Source organism: Pelodiscus sinensis, chromosome 4 (genome assembly GCF_049634645.1).
Source record: "Pelodiscus sinensis isolate JC-2024 chromosome 4, ASM4963464v1, whole genome shotgun sequence".
In the NCBI taxonomy this organism is placed as follows: domain Eukaryota; kingdom Metazoa; phylum Chordata; order Testudines; family Trionychidae; genus Pelodiscus; species Pelodiscus sinensis.
In genome coordinates this window covers 98,151,785-98,178,455 of record NC_134714.1, presented here as the reverse complement: position 1 = coordinate 98,178,455, position 26,671 = coordinate 98,151,785, and the positions used below count along the sequence as shown (strand labels likewise).

Genomic DNA, 26,671 nt, shown 5'->3' with positions numbered 1-26,671 from the left:
AGAGATGCTCATATTGAAGAATGTCAGTTACTGCTAAAAGTGAGTAACTTCCTCTTCTCTGTTTCTCAGAAGATGTTGGTCAAATTTATAGGTAAATGGACCTATGTTTTGCTGTTTTGGTGTTTAATATCTTGTTTCAAAGGTGGGATTATTTGTTAATCCTGTGTTTATGCCTCAAATTTCTCTGCCATACAGGAAATAATCCACTTAGCATCCCAGGTTCCTTGACTACTTGTAAGTGGGGGAAAAAATCACCTTTGTGCTCTCAGTTTTAGTCTCTTCTTAGCACATTTCTAAATACTCCATATATTGACTTAGTTAAGTGCTACATGATTGTTTTGTATGCCGATTGTTCTCCATGGTCAAGAATCTGTCACAGTAGAGAAGTGCTTTATCTTCTTTATACTTGTGGTTGACAAGTTTGTCATAATGTCTTTGGTTATTTCCAAATGCTAAAATATGACTTCTGATCTAAAGGGCAAATTTCAGCTTGCTGTAGAAACAAAAGAAAAAGAAATTGATGGGCTGAAAAAAACATTAAAAACATTACAGGTAAATTAACTTTATTGTTAAATTCAGTACTCATAACTCTTATTAGTTGTTTTTTTTTAAAAGCATCTTCTATAAGCTCTTATTTTCTTTTTTCCTGTACAGGTACACCTTACTTCCAAGCAACCAGATTCACCTGCTACCTAAGTTTCCCTCATCAGTCTATGGTCTGTCTTTATTTCTCAGGGTTTTTTAATTTAGTTCTTCCCTTCTGGAAAGACTAAGTATACAATTCTCCCAGCTTTTGCTCTTTCTGGGACACAGCCTTCCTCTTTCTCTGAAATCTTCTTCTCTGGCTACCAGAAAAGTGAAGTGGAGTTTTCTACAACTCTCTGGAAGTGTTGGCCTTGGAGGGACTCCTAAACAGGAGGCCACAATGGGCCCCACACTGCTGCTATTGCCTCTGCACCTGATTTTGTCACAAGTTTACCATCTTTCCACATAGTGCACAGCTAACAAACACAAATTCTGATCCCTGCCTGACAAAGTCACTGTTTGTACTGATTGAGGTAATCACTATTTGATATCAGGTCAAGCTACACATTTCAAGCTGTGAGTTATATACAGCATTTTATTTTGTCTACACAAGGCTAGGGATGTCAGTGTGTAGATGAACACATGATTAACTGATAAGCATGGCTTATTGGTTAATATTGTCAACTACACACATTTCCCCCCCTTGCTGCCTCTGTATGAGAGGCAGTGTGGGAAGGGGGGAATGGGAGCTCCCCACAAGCATCAAATCTACTTGCATCCCCACTTCCGCGCTGTTGCCTGATAGAGAGGCAGCAGCATGGAGAGTGAGAGGGGCAGGCTGGAGCCAACACACTTGAGGAACCAGCTTTCAAGCCAGCTCTCCATGTGTATCAGCTCCCACTGACCCACTTGCCCCTTCCCTTGCTGCCTCCTATAGAGGCAGTGGGCAGGGAGAGGCAAGAGCTGGTGCTTGAGGGAGCTGGATTAAAAGCTGGTTCCCTCCAGCATCAGCTCCCTCGTGTCACCTGCCCCCTCACCCCATGCTGCTGCCTTTGTCAACAGCTCCAAGCTCCCAGCCTCTGCCCATGAGGGGCTCAGACCATGGCAGAGAGGGGTTGCTGCCACCTCATGCTGCTGCCTCTGTATCAGAGTATAATACATTGAACTGTGGATATATTTTTTTTAAATGGAAGAGTTGACCTAAACTTCATTTGGTCACCTGTTTTATAACTAAGATGATATTGGGAAGGGCAGTCATTGCAATGGTGTTGGCATGACCTAATATTCTCAAATGGATCTTGAGATAGTGGCAATGGCACTCATATGCCAACATCCAAGCTTTTAACATGGCCAGCATCCCTCTGGACAGTAATTTTGTATAGATTCCTGCTGCCATATATGCATAAGACATTCAGACGAATGCTGGCATGGGTAAATCGTATTATTTATGAATAGCCCCCAGATTCTTGTAATTATGGCTTAACTTTATCATAAGTGCAACAACTAATGCTATTCTTTATGGAATTATGACATTCAAGGTTGGGTATGCAGATTTTTTTTAGGCTAGTTACTATGACTTTGGCTATGCCTACACTATGGACCTTATAGTGGCACAGATTTAGTGTTGCAGCTGCACTGCTGTTAGGTTTTTCATGTCGCTACCCTGTGCCGATGGGAGAGAGCTTTACTTTTGGCATAATTAAGCCACCTCCAACAAGCTGTAGTAGCTGTGGTAGTGGGAGAGCATCTCCTGCTGACACAGCACTGTCTGTACTGGCATTTTGGTTGGTGAAACTCATGTTGGTCAGGGAGGTGTTTTTTCATATTCCTGACTGACTCAGCTACCCCTCTGAAGCTTTTGTGTAAATGGAGCAGGTTTAATGCCTGTTGCACTGCAAAACAAATAGATCCCAGAACAGCACCACTTCTTCTCAACTTGGACTATTTCCTTACATTAAAATAATTTGGCCATTCCCTCAGCTCTATCTAGTAGCTACCACTACATTCTATTCAAAACAGACAATAACACTGGCTGTGTCTACACTGGCATGAATTTCTGGAAATGCTTAAAACGGAATACTATTCCGTTTTCAGTTTTTCCGGAAAAGGAGCGTCTACATTGGCAGGCTGCTTTTCCAGAAAAGCCCTTTTTCCGGAAAAGCGTCTGTGGCCAATGTAGACGCGCTTTTCCGGAAAAGAGCCCCGATCGCCATTTTCGCGATCGGGGCTTTTTTTCCAGAAAAGACTACTGGGCTGTCTAAACTGGCCCTTTTCCGGAACAGTGTTCTGGAATAAGGACTTATGCCCGAGTGGGAGCAGAATAGTTTTTCCGGAATAGCGGCTGATTTTGTACAGTAGAGCATCGTTGCTTTTCTGGAAATTCAAGGGCCAGTGTAGACAGCTCGCAGCTTATTCCGGAAAAGCGGCTGATTTTCCAGAATAAGTGGCCCAGTGTAGACACAGCCACTGTGTTTACTCACCCTATTACCAAAAGCTCTAAAAGGGCATTACACCATGCTGTACCTGGACGTCTCACCCTCGGTCCCTCCCTGGAACTTGAATCTGGTCTTCACAGCTCTCCCCCCAAACCATTTGAGCCACTAACCACCTGCTCATTACTGCATGTATCTATGAAAGTCTCATTCCTTATGGCAGTCACTTCCGCCAAACACTATATTTTTTCAAGGATAAGGTTAACCTGAGAACCCACCATAAATTTCTCCCTAAGATTTATGCTTCTTTTGACATTAACCAACCCATACATCTCCCAGTATTCTTCCCAAAACCATATACCATAGCTGAATGTTCAATGGTGACCCAATATCCACATGAAGACTTTCTAATTGTACAGTGGATTGGATAAGGCTCTGCTATCAACTGCAAGGAATGCAGCCATCACAGCTTATATGCACACACTCTGTCAGAGGGGTGGCCATATCAGTAGCATTCCAGTGCAATGTGCCCTTGACTGACATATGTAAGGCAGTCACATGGACATCAAAACATACCTTTATCTGTCACTATGTCATTACCCAAGTGTCTCAGATGGATACACTCCTGGACACTGAAGTACTCTCAATGGCTATCCTCCAGCTCTGAAGTCCTTCCCATCCTAAAGGACACTGCTACGAATTGTCTAGAGTGGAGCACTCATGGGGACACCTCTTGAGGAAGAAGTGAAGGTACCTCACCTGTGCAGTAATTGAGGTTCTTCAAGATGAGTGTTCCTGTGGGTACTCAACTACCTGCTCTTTGCCCCATTACTTCAGAGTTCAGTGCCTCCATGGTAGAAAGGGACTTCATAGCTCTGGGTCCTGTGTGCGGCTCTCTAAACAGAGGGGGGTCTGCAAGACAAACCATGTCCACATGTGTGACACCTGTACTCTGCTGCAAAGGTGCAGGGATGCACTAATGCCTGGAGTGAAGCACCCATGGAGACACTCATCTTGAAGAACCTCAGTTACTGCAGAGATGAGTAACCTTCACTTTCATCTATTGAGGGCTAAATATAGCTCCCTCCAAATTCTGTGCTAGGAATATGCTGCTGATGGGGGAGAAATGTATATCACATTTTAGCACGCCTACTATATGTTTAACTATGAATAAAGTATTGTGTACAGGACCTAAATTTGGATACCTTTATTATAATATAACAATGAAGATTTTCTCCTATTCCTTTTAAAGTCAATAGGAATTCTGCTATTGTCTTAGTTGAAAATTGGACTGAGATCTAATTTATTTACAATAATATATGGTGTAAAACAACTTTATTAAAGTAGTACAAGTCATTAAAGGTTCACAGGCATTATTAGGTGACATTTTCACATTTGGTCACTACATTTGGTCTTTAATTCAGGTAAACGTATAAAAAATTACTAATAAAATATTGTGTTGACTTATACGATGTTAAACATTAAAATAGTATGTGTGTCACACTACATATTTCTATTATTTTATATTAATTTGCATTAGTATTTCACTGATTTATTTTGCATTCTTTAGATATTTCAATAAGTACAAAGTTATAATCTTAGTCTTACAATAAAAAAAACCATTACAATAACTGAACCAAAAAGAGGGTTATCAAAATCCTTCAATAATATTGAAAATACAAATAAAATATTTAATATGTAATCCTTCTTTAATAAAGACTGGTAAAGAAAAATTATACTGTAACATTAATTGTATAGCTTTTTTGTGTTTTTATAGATTTCAAAATACTCTTTACAGAAGAAACTGAACGAAATGGTAAGAAACTGCAAACACTGTAGATGAGTAGAGAATAAAGAGGCTGACAATTTTTATGACGACAAAATGATGACATATTGGGAAAATTATAATGAAATTACTGGCAGTATTTTATAAATAAGCTATGAAAAGTAATTATTTGTTTAGACCTAACTAAAAGAAAATGGTCACATTGTTTTCTATGCCAAATGCTTTAGTTTTTGCTCTTTTTTAGTATATTCTGACAATTGAAGAGTTGTTAATAAAAACTTTTAATACTTGGAATTTTTTCTAAAATTGAAATATTCCTTAATTTGTAAAGTAGGTATAGCTTGTTCAACTTTTGCTTATTAGAATCAGCATAGATGTTTTTGTGCAGAATATAAACAGAATAACAATATTACTTTATCTTTATAATGATAAGGCATGGCCTGGAGTTCTCTGCACTAACATGGGACAGATAGGGACAATGATGTATCTAAAAGTTAATATTTTAGCAAAAAGGATATGACATTGGGAGGCTAGAGTTATTTTTAAATATTAGTTCCTCAATAGAATTTAGATTTGATCCAAGGACATAAAAACTAGGGGAAAAACAACTTACTCCCTCAGATAGTGAATATAAATTCATATAGGGTGAAAAATTTAGTCACTCTGAATCTTGTGGTGTTTTAGGAAGTGAAAGAGCGAGCTGCAGAAACATTGCTAAGCTTGATTGAATAGATGCTGTAACAATTCTGCTGCTGCTCAACTGGAAAGAATAAAGATAATATTGTCAGACCATTATAAACTGTGATTTTAATTAAGAAGCTCAAAAACTAGAGTCCAGTTTAGCTTTAAGTACCATGACATTTGTACTGAAAGTCATCTTCAACGCTACAGTAGTTTTACACAAAATGTGGTGAAATTGAATAATGTGTCCTTTGACCTGGGAGATAAGGCTACAAGTTAAAGATCAAAGGCAAACATGAGATTTGTTTTGGCATATTTTCACTTTTAACTTGTATTTGTTGTTAAATAATTATTAGCTGAAAAATGTTAATATACACAAAATTATTGAATTTATATTTATACCTCTTCAAGTACAGTCTTTTACTGAGCTCCCATGTTCTGTCTTCCATATGAAAGAGAATAATATTCAAATTACATAACTTTTTATCTACTAACTAGAGACGTATATATACCTTCTAATGAAATATTGCTTATTTATATATCCCTGTATTTTATGGTATGTGTGGATCTTTTTCAACTCCTGATCATTAAATATTTGTCTTCGGATGCCGTGGAAATTAAACACTATAGTGCTGATACAATGTAAGACCCTGGATGAATAAATAGTTACTCCTAATAATTTACTAGAAATATGTGGAGAAATATGTTAGAAACCCTTTTGGGGACACGTTCCTGCTTTCTGTAACTCTCATTCTTAGAGAATAAAGATGATAGATTTGTACCCATTATGAGTGATACTAACCAGTGTAAGGACTTTGATATTATGATGTGGAAAACAGATAAACATTTTAAAATTAAACAGGGAATGATAAAAAAAGCTCTTAGAAATTCCAAGACATTTGTTATTTTATACTAATTTATATGTCCAGATTTAATGAGCAGCTACAAAGCCTAATTCATATTCCGCACCTTAGAAAATCTGCCAGCCAGGATAACTACATTTCCTTCTGCTGGAGACTAGATGTGCCATCTTAGGCTTGCGGGCTCTCTTAACCTCTAAAGCTGCAATGTTGACACATTTGGTGCACACCATACTTAATTATGTGTAATCAAGTTTGGTTTGGGAATCAAGGTTACTGAGTGTTGTTAGCCATTCATATGATACCATGAAATTACATTAGATTTTTGAAGAACAGGACAGAATTTTTGTTTTGTACTTTTAAAAGATTTTTAGAAAACCAAACATTAATAGAAAAATGTAATTTCCTCCTTTTTATTCCAATCTGTTTCAATGAAAACAAGGGCCCAGATTCCCAGTGCAGTATGACTAATTTTTACCTGTGGATTCTAGTCTGTGGAAGGATCAGCACAGGGTAGGGAATGCTAATATAGGCTTGGTCTACATGTCTCCTATTCCATGTCTTCTCCCTGTAGCTTTATTTATTGCCAGACAATAAACTTTCCCTTATAGTATCTGAAACATGATGCTATGTATGAGAATCGAGAGATTTACATGAAAAGTAATGAGTCTAATTCTACTAAGATGAGTGTTATGAAAATAGTAAACAAACACTGATTTTTGAAAAATAAATTATGTTTTATAAACATTTTCATTATTAATAATCTAAAAATTCAGGACACAAGGAATATTTATATTAATATGATTTTTATTTTGATAGTTTCTTAACATTTTTAGGAATTCAGACACAGCTGTTTGTGGCTGAAAAATACTATAATGTATTCTGGACTTCATTAAAAATGTTGTAAAGACTGATATTAGGAGAAAAAATTGGCAGGAACTATTATATAGGCCGAATTTCCTGCTTTGATGATTTACAGATTTTGATAGCTCTCTTGTGCATAATGTCCACATCATTTTGCCCCAGGTCTCTTGCAATAATAACTTCTCCATCTCCTTGGTACTCTGAGCTTCTAGTTACTATCTTCAGTCTCACTGCATGCATCTGACCATTCCCAACATATTCCTCAGATGTGAGCACTCTGCCTTGTATGTTACCCACCAAACTACCTGACTCTGAGCTATTTCCCTGGATTAATTATGCCAAGAACTCACTCTTTTCAGCAAACAACCTGGAAACAGCCAATTCCATTCCCCATCGCAGCTTAACTTTATATCATGTGGAGAGCACTGTAGTTATCCCTCCACGTGAAATATCTAATTGTAGTACAGAGAAATAAAATTCCATGTCTTCCCAGTCTAAACCTATGTCTATAATATGAGGCTGTGTCTACATTGGCACCCCTTTCCGGAAAAGGGATGCTAATGAGACACTTCAGAATTGCAAATGCCGCGGGGGATTTAAATATCCCCCGCAGCATTTGCATGAACATGGCTGCCACTTTTTTCCGGCTCGGGGTTTTGCCGGAGAAAAGTGCCAGTCTAGACGGGATCTTGCAGAAAATAAGCCCTTTTCCGGAAGATCCCTTATGCTGGAAAAAAGCGGCAGCCATGTTCATGCAAATGCCGCGGGGGATATTTAAATCCCCCGCGGTATTTGCAATTCTGAAGTGTCTCATTAGCATCCCTTTTCTGGAAAAGGGTGCCAATGTAGACACAGCCTATGATTATTTTGAAAAAATAACTTCTGAAATAACTATTTTAAAATGGCTCATCCACACTACAGATCGTCATCAAAATAACACAGAATTATATTGAAATAGTGTGTCCACACTGATTGGCGCTTGAATCACATTTAAAGCCCCCTGGAAGAACTCTGGGGATGGCATCAGGACGGCAGTCACTTCCTGCTGCTGCTTCCTGAGGCTAGCTGAGACTTGTGCTTAAAGGGGCTCCTCTCTACAGCAGTGTCTCACACTCCTCTTCTCCATTGCCTACCTCCTTGAGGGATAGCAAATTCATGCCGCTTGCTCTGGTTGCCCTTGTGGACGCCACAGAACTTCCAACATGAAGCTGGAGCTGCTGCAAAGCAGTGCCAGACTCTTTGACCTCCTGCTGTGGAAGTCCTCCTTCCTGGAGCTCTTGAGTGGCTCACGCCTGACCTCCAGCGACTGGACACCCACATGAAACCTGCCATCCTCCTGCAGAAGTGCATTGCCATTGAACTATTGAAACTTGTCGCACTGTACAGCTATTGCTCTGTCAAGAACCAGTTTGGCATGGGGAGGCCGACTGTTGGAGCCATGCTCACGCAGGTTTGACTAACTATTTTACTAGGAGGGTGGTAAAGCACTGGAATGGGTTCCCTAGGCAGGGAGGTGAAAACTCTGTCACTAGAGGTTTTTCAGTCCCAGTTTGACAAAGCCCTGCCTGGGATGGTTTAGTTGGGGTTGGTCCTGCTTTGGAAAGGGGCTTGGACTCGGTGTCCTCCTGAGAGCTCTTGCAACCCTATGATTCTATGTTTCTATGATTCCATAAACACCATCCTGCTACGGAAGTTGATCACCCTGAGAAACATTGACCCCATTGTTACTGACTTTGCAGCGTCAGCGCAGACCACAGTGCACCAAAGGCACCCCGAACACCTCTCGCTTCAGCCTCTCCTCTACGCCAGTGGGATCTGCTCCACCACTCTCCAGTGATGAGGAAGAGGAGCTCCTGGAGTTACATACCCCGAAGCACTCCTCATCAAGGCCAGGCAAACAATCTCTTCAGTGGCAACTCCTCTAGTGGTTACCATCGCCAGTCTCTCCCAACTGGCCATACTGGGATCCTTGGGCTACATACCATGCACAGCAACCTCAACAGCTACCACAGCCTTCCCCAGCACCCAGGTTTTAGGAACCAACTACTCAGTCACCCAACCAGTCTATGACTGAGGATGAAGAGGATCCTGATGTGACCGGGGAGGAACACCATCTGACTCTCCCCCACACTTGTGATCTTTATCACTGGATGACACTAAAATGCCTTCACCTCCAACTGCAGAGGACAATTTCAAATCCTTTCAGGAGCTGGTTAGAAGGGTAATAGACTCCTTGGTGATTCTTCCACAAGCATGCCGGAGAATCAGCATAAGCTAACAGACATACTCCATGCCTCTCCACATGCTAGACTAACCCTTCCATAAATGATGCCCTTATGGACCCAGCAAGAACCATCTGGCAAACTCCAGCTATGCATTTCTAATTATGCAGTGCCCCTGGCAAGGTATGCACATAACATCTTCGACCAAATGACATATTTTATTGAGTTTTTGCCAGACAATAAACGAGATTAGTTCAGAGCCAAGATCAATGGAGGTGTTCTAATCTCCTGCACAGTTCTACAGGCCACACTGGACTCAGCTGATATAACAGCTTGATCCATCTACTCCGCAGTGATCATGAGATGAGCGTCATGGCTACAGATTTCCAGTTTTCCCAGGTAGGTTCAGTCTGAAGTCGAAGATTTGTCCTTTGTATGGTTGAAACTCTTTGTCGAATCCACAGATGCCTCTCTTCACTCCCTGTAAGACTTGCGCTCCACACTCAAAACCCTCAGTACATATATTCCCGTCATGAAGAGAAAACAGACTAGCCTCATTCTGTCAAGTATGGCACAACATCTCCATGGACAGATGGATGCAAACTGGTTACTGTATCCCTTTTATAGTTACCCCTGCTTCCCACCCTCCCTACCTGTATACCCCTTCACAGAGCTGTTCTCATGCAGGAACTAGACTGCAATTGGGAGCCATAGAGCACATACCCTGAGAACACAGTGGCAAGGGGTTTTACTCCCACTATTTTCTTACAACCAAGAAAACATGTGGGTGGAGATCCATACTTGATATCTGCAACCTCAACCAGTTCATTTGCACACAATGATTCAGGATGGTGACTCTAGCCACCATAATCCTTGCTTTGGAGAAGGGAGACTGGCTGTCTACCCTCAATCTATAGGATGTATGCTTTTACATTTTTATACAGCTGGCACTCAGGCATTTCCTCTGATTTGTCATTCACAACCACAATTTCCAGCGTGGAGTACTGCCGTTTGGATTCTCAATAGCCCCCAGGTTTTCTCCAAAGTCCTAGCATTGGTGGCAGCAAAATTGTGCAAAATGGGAATTACCATCTTCCCATACCTGGATGACTGCTTACTAAAAGGTCCACAATTGCTGTGAATTTCTGTATTGGTAGTGATGCTGTCATTGTTGTACAAATCAGCTGTGCTCCTATGAATTCCAAGTGCTGAGTGGGAATGAGAGTGCATTTCTGGAGGTTTATTTGTAGATCCAGGCTGTTGAACAGGGCTTTAGTTGTAATGACTGCATGTTCTGTCATTACAGGACCTAAATTTAGTACTGAGAGCAATAAAGGGTAAACAATTTGAACCCTTGGCCACTTGCTCATTGCATCACTTCTCTGTGAAGGTTTCCTTTCTTGTGGCCATCACATCAGCACACAGGGTTGGTGAACTTGGAGCTCTTATGATGAACCTTCCCTGTACTATTTTCCATAAAGATAAAATAGTCTTTCACCCACACCCAAATTTTACCTATCTGTCTTCTGTTCCAACCCTCATAAGGACAACAGAGAGGCAATCCTACATACCTTAGACATCCGCAGGGCAATTGCCTTTTACCTGTACACACAAAATCCTTCCAGAAGTTGCCAAGACTATTCATCTAAACCACGGAGAGATCTCAGGGAACACCTATCTCAAAACAAAGACTTTCGTAATGGATCTCCAAATGTATATGCCTATCATACAACAACTTTCAACAGGAGCCCCCAACAGCATTACGGACCCACTCAACAAGATCAGTGGTGGCATCCCCAGCCTTCCTCAAGGGTGTGCCTACAAATGACATCTGCAAAGCAGACATCGGCACATACATTCACCAACCTATACACCACAGAGACCTACTCAACTTCTTATGCACAATTTGAATTTATTGTATTATCTACGGTCAAGCCAAGCTTACCAAAGCACTCTCCACCAAGCACAACGACTACTTTGTGGTCACCTAAGATGGAGCACCCACAGGGACACTTCTTGAAAAAGGAGGGAAGGTTACTCACCTTGTGCAGTAACTGCAGTTCTTCAAGTGCTTTCTTATGTCCATTCCACATATGTTTGCGCGCACTGCGTGCATGAATAATCAGAAGATTTTACCCTCAGCCGTACCAGTTGGGCCAGCCAGGGACCCCCTGGTGTGGTGCCACTATATCGGCACATATATACTCCTGCTAACCCTTCATGCCCTCAGTTCCTTTTTACCCCCTGTGACGGTTATTAGAACATTCTCAGCTTGGTTTCTAAGTCTACTCTCAACTCATTTGTAGATAGCTTTCGTAGTGCTGCTGTTGTTTAAGTGTTTATAATACTTAGCAGTTAGTAAGTAGTTGTATAGTTTGTAGTCACAGAGGGAGTTCCTGCTTTGTCTCCCATCTGAAGTCTGGGAGAAGGTCACCTTGCAGACAGCTGCAATATTTGTAGGGGCTTGAGTCCAGAACTAAGAGGGAGAGAAATTCTAGGCTGAAGCTCCTCTTGTTGGAATTGGTTCTCCAGCTCCTAGCACTGGAGCCTGCTCCAGTTGTCCAGAGCGCACTGGGCTTGGTGCACAAGGCCACGGTTGCACCGAGGTCCTCAACGGTACTGACCAAGGACACCGCTTTGCCATGGGCAGTTAGTGAATGTAAGGCTGAGGGGAGGCAAATCCCCAACCCCACCTCCAGCCCCACCCCTTCTGCTGAGGCCCACACATTCCCCATCTCTCCCATTGGGAGGGGAGGAGAGTGGGCAAGTGCAAGCTTGCCCCAGTGGCCTTGGAGCACTGGGGGAGGGAGGAGGGTGTGTCACATGGCCCCAGCCCCTGAGCACCAGGGCGGGGGAGGAGGAAGCCATGCCATATGGCCCCTACCCCAGAGCACCAGGGAGGGAGGAGAGAGCACAGCTCCTGCCTCCCTGTCCCAGAACATGGGGAGGACAAGTGTTGGGGGCAGCAAAACTTTGCCCCCCCCAGAACACCTACAGCAGGGCTGTCTAGACTGGCCAGTTTTTTCAGAAAATCAGCCGCTTTTCTGGAAAAACTTGCCAGCTCTCTACACTGGCCGCTTGAATTTCTGCAAAAGCACTTACTTCCTACTGTAAGAAATCAGTGCTTCTTGCGGAAATACTATTCTGCTCCCGTTCAGGCAAAAGTCCCTTTTGCACAAAGCTTTTGCGCGAAAGGGCCAGTGTAGACAGCTCAGATTTGTTTTCCGCAAAAAAGCCCCGATCACGAAAATGGCGATCGGGGCTTTTTTGAAGAAAAGCGCGTCTAGATTGGCACGGATGCTTTTCCGCAAAAAGTGCTTTTGCGGAAACGCGTCTGTGCCAATCTAGACGCTCTGTTCCGAAAATGCTTTTAATGGAAAACTTTTCTGTTAAAAGCATTTTCGGAAAATCATACCACTCTAGACGCAGCCCAAATGTTTTAGGGGCAAAGTGTGGGTGGAGCCATGCCTGGTAGTTTGGGAAGGCAAAGCCTTCTTCCGCCTAGGCTACCAAATGCCCATGCTCTTCATGGCACCGTTTGCAGTCACCAATGCTGAAGAAGAAGAGGATGGATAGGGCTAGATCCCCTTTTGCCAGGGGCACATAGTGAGGCACCAGGAGGGACACTCTGAAGCCCTGCTGCCCCCTTCATGCTTTGATGCTCCTGCGCTGTTGGGGTGTCAGTTGAGCTTGGTGCAGGTGGCTAGCCTGGGTTACATGCCCATGGAGGATGTCCAACAGCCCTTGATGCTGGAAACCTTTGATGCAGCTCAAAACCTGATTGAGCTGACGTCACTGCTAGATTTGGCACTGACAACAGATGTTGGGGAGGCAGTGAATGTTCCGGTACCAACTGCTACTATGAGTCAGTCGGCAGCACTGTCCAGCACTGTACCTGGCTTTGCACCATGCCATCTGTTGCCAGTACAGTTCCTGGCACCAGGGCCATCGACCACCGAGATGCCACCACCTGCTCTTATTTGGCACTGGGGGAAGCCCACTGCCATGGCACAGTACTAGCTGCAGCACCAATCCCCGGCACTGACATCCGGGGCACTGCCCTGGTCAGCTTCTGACTACTCGTCTGATTTGGAGTCAGAGTCAGTGCAGTCAAGGGCCTCGCCCACCTGATCCCAGTCTCGGCACTGATCATGTTCCAGGCACTGCTCCCAGCACCAAGGTCCACCAGTGCAGCAGATGTGTCCCCCACAATGGCAACCACAGGTGCAATGGCCCTTTTGGAACCGTGGGCCAACTATCAGGCCCAGGGCCCCATGCCTTCCACTGGTATGTATTCCATAAACATTCCCTTGACCATGCTACTCCCAAGGGCTCTGGCATCAGAGAACAAACATAGCCCATAAAAGCAGGCAGACCACCTACAGAGAGTGAGGGAGCAGCAGAGCAAAGGGCAGCATCAAATCCACCTCAATGGGAGGGAATATAGCAGTAGTTGTCCAATGAGGTCCTATGCCTGCCATGGATGTGAGGACCTGCCAGAAATTGCTCAGGAGGCTGGCGAACAATCTGGGTGTCCAGGCTGAGAAGCTAATGGAGGACATGGATCCGATGGTCAATATCCTCATTGCAGAGGCCCCGACCAAAGTGGCACTGCCCCTTAACAAGACAGTGGCTAAAATCTCTAAGATTCTGGCAGACCCCAACATTTCTCCTGCCACCCAGAAGGGAGTGGATTGGTGCTACTTTATCCCCAAATCGGGGCATGAGTATCTATATGCACACCCGCCCCCAGGTACTTCAGCTGTCCAGGATAGAAAGACAGGGTCAGCTGGGTCCAATGCTTAAGAGCAAGGAACCCAAGAAATTGGACTTGCTGGGCGGAAAGGTGTATGCCACGGGCGGACTGCAGCTAAGGATTGCCAACCAGATCCTGAACTCCCTGGAATGGTGGCCGCAGGAAGAAGTTTGCAGATCTTTGGGGGGCAAAACAGAAGATTGTGAGAAACCTTCAGTTTTTGCTGTAATTCTTCAAAGCATGTTACTCTTAAAACAGACATGGTTTGGTAATACTTTAAATATGAGGCATGTATTATAATGCATTAATGGTAATATAAACCAAAATTTTTTTAAAAATCTGCAGTTTAGGGTCAATTTGTCCTACGCCATAAGAAGAAACTGTTAAGATTAAAGGAAGTTACCTGCATTGGGAGGAGAACATACCCATACATAAATGTATATATAGGTCTATTTAAGGTTTTGACACACACACAGATAACAGAAAAGTAATTCAATATAAATGGTCATGGCACTTAGCTTATCATGCCGTGCCTGGCTTCTTCAGACCACAAGAGCTAGAGGCAAGAAGTAAAGATAAGTATGAATTACTCAATGCCAGGCCACAAATAAAGAAACAAAGTCTAGGAAATGATCTAGTGGTTATACATGTCACAGATTTATTTAATAAGTAACTGAATCAACTGAACCAAATTTAAAACTCAAGAGGAAATCCCATATGGGTATGTTGAACTCCACCATTCCTGAAATCTCTGAGCTGTCTGATGCCATGGGAAGACACCATGGCCATTCCTGGATTAGCCATAGAGGTTCCATTCATGAGGCTGATTAGCCATGTTCCAGTTATGGCTCAATATAGTATTTCTAGCACAAAAGCCTTGACTCTGTGCTATACTTCTTTTAAACCATCCTGGTGTATGAACATATTACTTAATTCAGCTATTTCTCTTGATTAAGCTTTATCAGCAAGGAATGACTAACTTAGAGGACAGACATTTTAGGTTTGGCCAGAAGAAAAATTTGCACCTCACGTGCAAATCTCTAAGGCTATGTCTACGCAGCAGCATTATTTCGGAATAACTAACGTTATTCTCAAATAACAAAGAGCATATCTACACTGCAAGCCATTATTTTGAAATAGTGGTGAGCTGGAGGACTTCTTACCTGACTCCCGTAACCTTCATTTTATGAGGAATACTTCCTCCTGAGTAGACAGCACCAAAAGTCGAATTAAGCTATTTCAACTTAAGATGTAGCTCAAGATGCGTAACTTAATCTGACTTTTGCCCTGCTGTTTAGACATGCCCTAATAGAATACACGTATCTGACCTGCTGTCAGAAAAGGTAATATCGACTGTCATTAACTTACTTTTCTTATTTTTGCTAGTTTCATTCACATCTCTAGCATTACTTAAATGCAGTTATTGGGATGATGTTTCTATGGTAACATAAGTAGGGTTGGGAAAGATTTTTGTATAAAAATTCACAGGTTAAATAGTTGGGAGTGATTTTATAAGTGGTTGCTCTTGGTCTGTGCTTCCATAACAACTTTCAATTTGCTGTATTGCATTTAATTTCCCATCTTATACACCATGAAAATTTTGTTTTATATTTACATATATATCCCATTTTGCTTGGCTTATGTTGGCCTTTTTTTTTTTTTTTGGATTATCAAATTTTAATATCTTCTGATGTTCTGATGCTTGGACAGGTATTGCATTTGTTAGTCTATGGGGTATGTCTACACTTGCACTCTAGTTCGAACTAGGGATGAAAATGCAGGCATTCGAAATAGTCAATGAAGCGGGGATTTAAATATCCCACGCTTCATTAGCACGATCTTGCCGGCAAGCTAGTTCGAATCACAGCTGATTCGAACCAGGAAGTGCGCGCCAGGACTTATTTCGAACCAAACCCCTTGCTTTGAACTAATGTTAACAGTGTTAGGGGTTTGGTTCAAAATAACGCGTCCTGGCGTGCACTTCCTGGTTCGAATCAGCTGTGATTCGAACTAGCGCGCAGGCGAGATAATGCTAATGAAGCATGGGATATTTAAATCCCCGCTTCATTGACTGTTTCGAATGCCTGCATTTGCATCCCTAGTTCGAACTAGGGTGCAAGTGTAGACATACCCTGAGAAGGGAACAATGCAGAAGTCAAGTAAGGTGGGCCAAATTCATCCCTGTGTAACTCCACTGAAATTACACGCAGGGATGAATTTGTCCCAATCTTTTTGATTTCTGTGTTGTTCTCTAGTATCTTAACAAATGCACTGTATGTCCCAGTAAATTAATGGAGTTACACAGAGATGAGTTTGACTCTTTATTTTTAAAGGAAATTTAAAGTAAAATAGAGCACATTAAATAGTATTAAAAAACCCAAAACAACAAAAAGAAGAAACCAAAACCATAATAAAACAAACCAGAACAAAACAGAAAAGCAATTAAGATCTAAAAGTAAAAAAGGTAGTGTTACAGCTACATTAAAATAAATGAGTGATATGTTACCTGAAATACTGTTCATTTCTGTTCACCCTGTCATGGGAAAAAAAAGATATTTTCAGTGTTATTATATATGTATAGGTTCCGTGATATTAGAAGGGCAAGATGGGTGAGGTAATATCTTTTTTTGGACAAACTTCTGATGGTGAAAGTCAAAAGCTTTTGAGCTAGAGCTCTTCAGGTTTGGCAAAGGAATTCAGTTCCATAGCTAATCCAAGATTGTTTAGTGTAAGTAGTTAACACTTCTTATAAGATACAATTCAAGGTGAAATGGGCTGTTAACGTCTCCTCAGTTATAAGACTAAAAAAATGGAGGGGCTAGTGGGTTACAAAATGTAATAAGCCACATATCCAATGTTTTTATTATGACCGTGATTTTTACCTTGTATTTAGTTGTGACATGTGAAGAAGAGCTCTGTATAGCTCAAAAGCTCATCTAATTCACAACAGAAGTTGGTCCAATAAATGATATTACCTCGCTCACTTTGTTTTGCTTAAGAAAAAAGACAAAAAATATTAGAGGTCTGGAAAAACTTTCATATGAAGGTTAACTTTGATTCAAAATATTGTTGATTGAGTTTGATGCTTTGTTTTATCTGATAATACCTGTAAGTTGGGGTAGCACTTTTATAATTGCTCGTATTGCTCATTAAACTAAATATTTCTTCCTGTTTCCAACAGGATCAAAAGCTACAAATGCACATAATGACAAAGGAGGAGCATCATAAGAAACTGAATGAAGTTGAGAAATGCTATGCTACTATTACATGTCAATTTGGAATGATAAAAGGGGCTCATGAGAAATTAGAGCAGAATGGTAAATCTGTCATAAAATGTGTCTCACAATAGCTATTTTTTTTTTAGTATTTTTCCTCTTTGATGAGTATGTGAAAATACAGAGGTGAATCTTGTCTTCTCCATGGCCCTGCCGTGGTGGAACCGATGAGTTTCTGTGATGGAAAGGAGGAAGTAGAATTTCTGAACCCTGTACCTAAGTCCACGGAAACTGCATGCTTTAATAATCTGTTTTATTTAAAAATTCAGTCAATATATGTATATGTAAATATACATATCGAATGTAAATATTAGTTTTAAAAAAGAAAACTATCCAAGCATTATATGTCAAAAAAGTCTTGCTTAATAATGAATTAACTAATTTTTCAAAACTTTAAACTAACTAGATTTTTATATTTAAATAAGAGGATGTGGGTGGCACTTACTGTGCACATTCTTGGCATTTTAATGGCTGGAATTATTGCTCATTATCATGTCTTTTGAAATACAATTGCGCTTAATATTTAAAGCAAAGGAAAACATTTCAGTTCTTTATTTTTAACTTCTTCTATGCTGAAAATATTATTTGTGATTTTATGGAAATATAACAGTAGCTTTCAGGATTTATATTGTTTGGAATATATATAAATATATTTTATCATGCTTCTATATGTATTTCTCAGTATTTGCAAAGTAAACATCTGGAAAAGATTAAATGTAACAGCAATATAAATGCTTCTATTACATAGGAAAAGAACTATTCACTGTAGTAACTACAATATATCTCTTACTGAAGAGAAAATTCATTTTATACTGTGGTATGTAACAGCCATATTAAGCATCTAGATCACTTATAAATTCTGAACATGAATCTACAGACAATGGAAAAGGAAATCGTATATTTTAAAAACCCCTCTAATTTCTAACCTGTTTCCCTGAGATTAAAAATAATGTTTGTGAAAACAATTTGTAGATTTTGAAAATGTTGAAGCTAAAATTGGGTGCTTCCATGTAGTTGTATAGTAGAGATGCTCCTCTTTCTAATAGGATCCAGTGTTTTTAACTATGAAACAAATAATAATAATAAATAATGCCAATCTATCAGGCTTTAAAACCAGGAAGGTGAAATCCTGGTTCCATTGAACTCGATGGGAGGTTTCTCATAGACTTCAGTTGGACAAAATTTCACCTATGATATTTTATGTATTGAAATGTTGTCTTGGGACATTTTAAGAAGTATTATATATTTATTTTGAATTTTTCTCGTATAATGCTGTTACTGTGATAAACCTGATCACATTATAAGCCCAAATTTCAAACATTCTGCCTGTAATTCACCCACTGTATCTAATGCCTGAGAATAACATTTTTAAGAATTTTGGAAAAATAATAAAAAGGAGCAGGAGCTGGATGGCACAAATTGGAGCTACCCAATTGTGGAATAGGATTTTTGGAGAGACAAAAGGAGAGTCCACGAAGGGGAAACAGTAAATGGGCAGAGCATAGAATAAGGGATGAAGAGAAAGTAAAGGAGATCAAGGTGCATGAATCGAGTAGAGGCGAAGAAGAAATATAAAGACTGGAGGAAATGTACAATTTTCTAGATGTAGTATTTTAAACACTTGTAGGGCATGTCAATACTAAAATATAAGGTCGACTCCAATACTGTAGATTTCCTACCACGCAAATGTGTGAAGTTGAAGGTCCATGTCCTCACTGTGCAGAAGAATTGAATAGAGTCCGAAGAAGTGCATCCCCATTAGGGAGCCTTCTGTTGATTCAGACAGTGAGGCACCTTGGGCGGCTTTGTATTACGGGCTATGCTTATGGTGTCAGCTGGGTCCAAAACTCTTCTGCGGGTGGTCCGGGACTCATGTCACTAGAGTTCCAGAATGCATTTGTCTGCTCCTTCCCTCTTGCCTGACATCAGTGGGAGGCAGCCTGCTTACACCTTTTTGTGCCCTAGTTACCCATGCAGATGCCATTGTAGCATGAGCATGGAGTTAGGTGTTGTCAAGGCTCCTTCCCCACTCTGGCACAATAAATGTAGAAGTGAAGGTCTGCAAAAGTACCGCAAAACCTTATCTTTCTAGGCTTTGGTATAAAACTTCCCCCCAAAATCTTTAAAAAACCTAAATTTTGGGGATAGAAATCCGCAGCCACCACCCAAATAATGATAAGGAAACCAGGGGAGAGATTGCTTGGGAAATCTCACTCCTAAAGTAAAACCAGGACACAAAAATTAACCAATACCAGGTTAATAAAAAGGAAAGAGAAAGAACTTTTATTATCACCACAATACTCCTGTTACAAGCATAATTACTAGATGGACAAGTCACCAATTAATAAACTCATGGGGAATTCCACCATGGGGCAAAACTTAGTTACCAAGGAGAGAAAACCCCAATTTTTAAATGCACAGACATCAGATTCCCATTCCCAAACCATAAAACCTAACGGATTTATCTAAACTTTACCCTACTTACAGATAGTGAAGAGTCTTTTCTTGGAGTGAGACATTTTGTCTGTCCCTCCTCAGTAGCTGGAGAGAAACTGCCCAGGGACAAAGGAGGGAAAAACCAAAAATTCCTTTGTCCCAGTTTGAAATTCCTACCTACATTTCTATTGGCTGCTTGCTACCTGGCTTTGTCCTCAGGCTGCTGGCTAACCCTCATGGTCATGAGAGATGTGCAGGAAAGTATTGTCATGCTCGTGTGTTACAGTGCACCTTGCTGTACTGTGCTTTGAGAGCCTACACATGTTGCTCCATCAGGATGGGGAAGAGGATGAAGTTCAGTGTGGCATAGAGGCACTGTTCAGGCAAGGCCTGGCACTCATACAAGCACACCCATGAGTCAATCCTCTGGACACAGTGAGATGAGTTCAGAGTGGTGGGATCACATTTGTGATGCAGACATGGGATGATCAGCAGTGACTGCAGAACTTCCACATGTGAAAGGCTGCATTTCTGGAATTGTACCAGAAGACCCGAATGAGACCCATTCTGACTATGGAGAAGTGCATGTCAATTGTCGTATGGAAGCTTGCCATGCCAGACAGCTACTGCTCAGACAGGAAACAGTTTGAGATGGGGAAATCTGCAGTTGGGGCTGTTGTCAAACAAGTAGTCAACACCATCAATAACATTCTGCTATGGATGGCTGTGACTGGGAAACGTGGATACCATAGTGGATGAATTTGTTGCGATGGGCTTCCCGAAATGCGGTGGCACCACAAATTGAACAAACATCCCCATCTTGGCCGACAAACACCTTGCTATGGAGTATATCAACCACAAGGGGTACTTCTTCATGGTGCTGCAGGCGCTCGTGAACCACAAGGGCAGTTTCACTGACATTTGTGTGGGATGGTCAGGAAAGGTGCATGACATCTTCATCTTTTGGAACTTCTGCCTCTTCTGAAAGCTGCAAGATGTTCCACCCCAAGTGGAACATTAGAGTCAGAGAAATGCATATGCCAATAGTGATCCTGGGCAACGCTCCCTACTCCTTGCTTCTTTGATTCATGAAGCCTTACAAAGGCAGCCTGGACCCCAGAAGAGAGTAGTTCAATATCAGGCTGACCAGGTATGGAATGGTGGTGGAATGTGCCTTTGGATGTTTAAGGGGGAGGTTCAGGAGTCTCTTGACTCAGTTGAACTTCAGTGAACGCAGCATTTCCTTGGTGGTGTCAGTATGTTGTGTGCTCCATAATCTGTGCAAGAGCAAGGGGGAAACTTATCTGGCAGGGTAGGGGGCTGAGACAGAGCACCAAGTCAGAGAGTTTGAGCAGCCAGACACCAGCATCATAAGGAGTACAGCAAGTTGCAATACAAATCAGAGAGGCCTTGAAGGACAGTTTTATGCAAGGCCTCTTCTGAGATTGCCACATGACTCCCCACAAGTTGCTCCTGCATTCACTGTGTTTCCATTTAATCCCCCACCCCACACCTGCAATTCAAGCAATAAAGAGACTGTTTAATGAACACGAACGTTTATTAGGGAAAAACAATAGGGAAGTGAAAGAACTAGGAACCGGAATGGAGGAAGGGGCTCAGGAATGGGAGTGGGACTGCCTTCTGCCTCCCAAGGGCCTGGAGGCAATGGCTCTTCTTGAGTTCTCCCCACACCCCATGTCCTGGGGATCTGACAGCCCTGGAGAATTTTGGGGGTGGAAGCCATGGGACTGGTGGAGGAGTGACCAGGGGTGTCATTGGGGGTAGTCAGGGTTCTGGACTGTGGCCTTTTCAAGGCAGGATGCTACACGCTCCATAACTAGTCAGGAAAGTGAACATTGTCTCATCCTGCTGTGTCCACTACTCCCTGGCAGCCCTCCTCTACTGCCGCTCTGCAATCCCATCCTGCTGCTTTGCCTGATCTCCGCCATGAGGGTGTGCATGCAGTCCATTTGTTCCCTGGACATCTCCTCCCTCATGCATTTGCACCTGTGGGTGTGAGCCAGACAAGCAGAAGAGGGGAGAATGCACCAAGCTGGCTGCTGTGCCAGTTGCAAAGAAAAGTTACAAGGGCAGACTTTACAGCAGATACATTTTGTAAAGCTTACCCCTAATCTGCTAGTGTACACCAGAGGTCTCTGTAAAGACTAAGGAGATTCGATCCATGTAAGGCCAAATGCTTGCTTTAAAGTGATCACTTTACAGCAGGTGCCCAAACTTCTTGGGGGAGCATTGGGACACACTTGGTCCAGAGGCAGGTAGTCAGGGTTAGGGACCAGATAGGGCCAGAACCTGCAGGCAGAAGTGGGGTGGCAGGAGAAAGTGGCTTCCCAGGACAGTGCTAGTTTCCCATCCAGGGCATGAGCCTGCAGGCAGAGGAGAGCAGGGCAAGGGTGGGTCAGCTTTCTGCTGTGTTCAGCACATGCCGGGGCTGGCACATTCAGCCCTCCAGAGACACAGCAGCAAGCCAACCCACCCAGCATCTGTGGGTTCCTTTCCTTCCTGCAGGGAGGCGGAGGTTGTGTGTCTGGCATGCACAGCTTCATGGGGAGAAGACTAATAAGTTTCCCTCCTCCTTCATGCAGATTGCCACGCAAGATATCAGGCTTCCCTGAATCACACCAAATGATCAGGAGCATATGCTGACTAAATGTGATCATAAACTTGGGCCTTATACTGCACTACTTTATGGTTCCATGATGCCAGACCCCTTAGTGGTGGGTTGGCATGGGAAGGTGTGCTACAGTGGAGGATGGCATAAGGCTGGCCTCCCCAAAAACCTTGTGAGAAGGAACAAAGAACTTAATGGAGATATGTAGGGAGGATTCCCACTTCATCTCCAGACACATTAACATGCTGTTCCATGCCCCCTGTGCTGTATAGGCACAGAGAATGCTGCACCTCACATCCCATTGCCTTAACCCATTTATAATTAGACAGAGTTTGTGAACTCTCCAGAAGTGTTCTCCCCAGGGTGGGTGCTGGATTGGGAGACATTCTGGGAGGTGGGGGCGGGAGGTGGGGTGGGGCTGGCTCCAGTGACATGATCAGCTCCTGGCTCTCGGGGATCAGTGGCTGGCTACTGTCCTCCTCTTCCTCCTCCTCTTTGTGCCCTCCCTGCCATCAGAGTCCTCCAGGTTGATGATAGTTGTATCTTGTCCTGACTTAACAACCATGCTGGAGACACTGGCCAGGCCATCCCCCAAAATGGCACCCAGCCAGTTGTAGAAGCGACACGTGTGAAGTTCTGCACCAGACCATTCTTGTCTTCCTCCTTCACTCTATGGTAGGACTGGTTTGTAGCTCATTGAGAATGGTTTCTTCCCCCACACCTAGATGAGATTGAAGATCTTCTGGGGACTCCAGGCAGATGCTCTTCTCTGCTTCTGGGAACTAGATCCCATGAAAGCAGAAATCCTCAAAGTAGTTGTGCTATTGTTGGGAGTAGTTGATGCCATCTGCATGTGTGCCACAGTGTGCTGCTCACTCACGAATGGATTTGTCACAATGACCACATGAGACAGGCTCTTCTCCTGGTCTCAGGACCTTTTGAGCTCAGTGGCAGAACAGTTGTGGTGCAAGTTGTGGCCAGAGCAGTCAGAGCGGGAAGCTGTAGGAGGCCTCCTGGAGGCCAACAGCATTGACTTTCTAGCAATGCTCCATTTACACTAGCATAAATTCTACCGTGCAAGGTTAGGAACAGTGTTCCTCCTTGTGAGAAGCAGAAGTACAGGAATCTATTTCCATAGCCCTTTAGGTCAACACGACAGACTTGGTAGTGTGGACACATCTCTTAGAAAATTGACCATATGGGGCTAAAGTTGATGTAAAGTCCTAGTGTAGACCAGGCCTTAGAGTGAAATCCAGTCTCCATTGATGTCCATGGTAATACTCTCATTGGGCCAGGATCTCACACTAAAATCAAACTTTTATCTACACTGGAAATGTTATGTCTCCTTTATCACGTTTCTACTGTCCATTAAGGGTACATCTAGACTATGTCCCTCTTTTGACAGAAAGATGTAAATTAGACACTTAGAAATTGCAAATTAAGCCAGGATTTGAATTTCCCATGCTTCATTTGCGTAATCACATCATGGCTCTCTTTCAAAAAAGCGCTATTTCGAAAGTAAAACCGCAGTCTAGATACAGTTCTTTCGAAAATAAAAGCCTTTTTCGAAAGATCCTGTAAACCTCAAAACATCATTGTTTAAAGGAGTGGTCTTCAAACTTTTTATCCCCAAAATCACTTTTTACATGTCATGACAAGCCAGGATCTACCCCATCCTTTCCCAAACACCCCACCCCTTTCTTGAGGCCCTGCTCTCTCCAAACCTTTCTGTAGACTGCCCGTTGCTAATGGAAACTCACTATTAATTACATGATTACATCTGAGCCATTTTGCTAGGGTTGCAGCTGGGGAGAACGGTTTAATTTAAATTATTAAACAGATTAAACATTTTAACTTTCGCATGTTAGTTTATCAAACTTCATTTTAAATTCAGTAAAATATTATGTCCAACATAAAAGGCTTCAGTGTTTTCTTTATTTATGGCAGGTGTGGGGAACCTTTTTTGGGTCACGGGTCACTGACCCACAGACAAATCAGTTGGGGACCACACAAGAGAGAAGCAAAACCTCCAGCCCTCACTGAGACTTCTCGTTCTTCTTGCATTCCAGAAGAGGGGAAAGGACATGGACGACTGAGATTCTGGGCTTCCCATAGGCCAGATTTACTTTTTCTGGGGTTCCCATAGGCTGGGCTAGGCAGGGAAGAGACTCTGGCCCCCCTTCCCCCCAGCTCTCTTTGCCCCAGTGCTATTCTCAGGAGGCTGAAAGTCCCTGCAGGGTCCAGAGGCTTCCCCTCCTGCAGCGACCCCTCTTCCCCCCACACGGCCTGCAGGCTGTCTAGGGGCCAGGCTCTGGGGGCTGCTCTACCTACAGCTGCCTCTCCCCTGCTACAGCCTGCAGGCTGTCTGAAGGGGTGGGGACAGGCCCTGGGGGCTTCCCTCCTCCAACTGCCCCTGCTGCAGTGGCCTTCTGGGGCCTGCAGGCTGTTTGGGGAGGAACCAGGCTGTAGGGGCTGTCCTCCCCTTCAGCAGTCCCCTTCCCATGGCCTACAGACTCTCCACAGGGGTGGGGAAGGCTCCAGGTTTGGGGTAGTGAGCCTTCTTAAGCAGCTCCATCCCTGCTGGCCACTCTCTTGGTGCTGCAGCTGCCCCCAGTGGCCACTTCTCAGTATCACATCCCTCCTGTCTGTGCCCTCCCTTTCATATTCCTCCTCTCTCTGCCCCCTCCCTTTCCATGATATGGGAAATAGTCCCATTCCTGGCACTTTTTGTTTTCCAGGCATAATCAAATCCTGACCTTGGTTTAAGTTAGGAAGCTGTGTACAAAATTTGGTGGTCCCAGTTTTTATGGTTTAGGAGGAGTTCTTCTTCGAGTGGTTGCTCATGTCCATTCGAATTAGGTGTGCGCACTGCATGCACCGCTTCTTCCGGAGCGTTTTCCCTAGCAGTACCCAAAGCTCCGGGAGGGCGACCCCTGGAGTGGCGCTGCCATGGCGGGGCATAAGTACCCCTGCTGGCACTGCCCCACCTCAGTTCCTTCTTACCGCCCGTGACGGTCGTTGGAGTGTGTCTTTCTCTTAGATTAGTTAATGGTTCCCATTTCTCTTAGCTTTGTAAATAGTTCAATTAGTTAGGTAGTTAGTGTCTTCTTCGTTCTTTGTTCTTTCTCCCCCTTCGGGGGTGAGGAATGCCAGGGCCGCAAGGCTTCAAGGCGTGCGCTGTCTGCGCAAAGTTCATGCCCAAAGGAGACCCACACGACAGCTGTCTGAAGTGTCTGGGGGTATGTCTACACTACCACCCTAGTTCGAACTAGGGTGGTAATGTAGGCAACCGGAGTTGCAAATGAAGCCCGGGATTTGAATTTCCCGGGCTTCATTTGCATAAAGCTGGGCGCCGCCATTTTTAAATGTCCGCTAGTGCGGACTCCGTGCCGCGCGGCTACACGCGGCACGGACTAGGTAGTTTGGACTAGGCTTCCTAGTCCGAACTACTGTTACTCCTCATGAACTCCTCCGAACTCCTCGTGAACTCCTCCGAACAGAGTCCGCACTAGCGGACATTTAAAAATGGCGGCGCCCGGCTTTATGCAAATGAAGCCTGGGAAATTCAAATCCCAGGCTTCATTTGCAACTCCGGTTGCCTACATTACCACCCTAGTTCGAACTAGGGTGGTAGTGTAGACATACCCTGGGTAAGAGCCATCTTACGGACGCCTGTAAGATCTGTAAGTCTTTCAAGCCGTGCACTAAAAGGGAGAGAGTCTCTCGCTTAAAACTTCTCATGGAGACGGCTTTACAGCCGGCACTGGCTGGGCACCCTGCAGTGCACAGTGCACTGGCGTCCATGCGGGATACTCTGTCTCGGGCCCAGGCCTCGGCATCGAGGACCCAGCACCGGTCTCTCTCTCCGGCATCGAAGAGGTTGAAAAAGTCTCACGGGAGGTCCCCATCTTGGAAAACCACGTCAGGTCTGCACCGTGGTACTGACTCACGGGTGCGCACATACTCTGCGGTGCAGTGTAAGCGAGCGGAACGTCCCTCTAGTCCAGGGCAATTGCCCCCACACCGCCCGTCCATGCCGGACACATTTGAGGCGGCACAGGAGCTCATCTGTCTCACCACCTCCCCTCCGTCGTCAGTTGAGGCGGAAGGGTCAAGGTTGTCTACGCCAGAGGCCATGTTAACTCTGGCTTCGCCTCCACGCCGGCATGACCGGTAGGCTCAGGCCACTCATGTGACGGGACCGT

General features: G+C 43.5%; 1 protein-coding gene across 1 annotated transcript in view; it reads left to right on the top strand.

Annotated features, from left to right (window-relative positions):
* The window catches only part of CCDC73 (coiled-coil domain containing 73), a 227,144-nt gene that overhangs the window by 99,386 nt on the left and 101,087 nt on the right, over nucleotides 1–26,671 (top strand). The window contains exons 6-8 of the mRNA XM_075928786.1: nucleotides 478–552; nucleotides 4,735–4,773; nucleotides 17,308–17,443. Of these exons, the coding sequence (XP_075784901.1) occupies nucleotides 478–552; nucleotides 4,735–4,773; nucleotides 17,308–17,443 (250 nt within the window). The remainder of the gene's footprint in view (nucleotides 1–477; nucleotides 553–4,734; nucleotides 4,774–17,307; nucleotides 17,444–26,671) is intronic.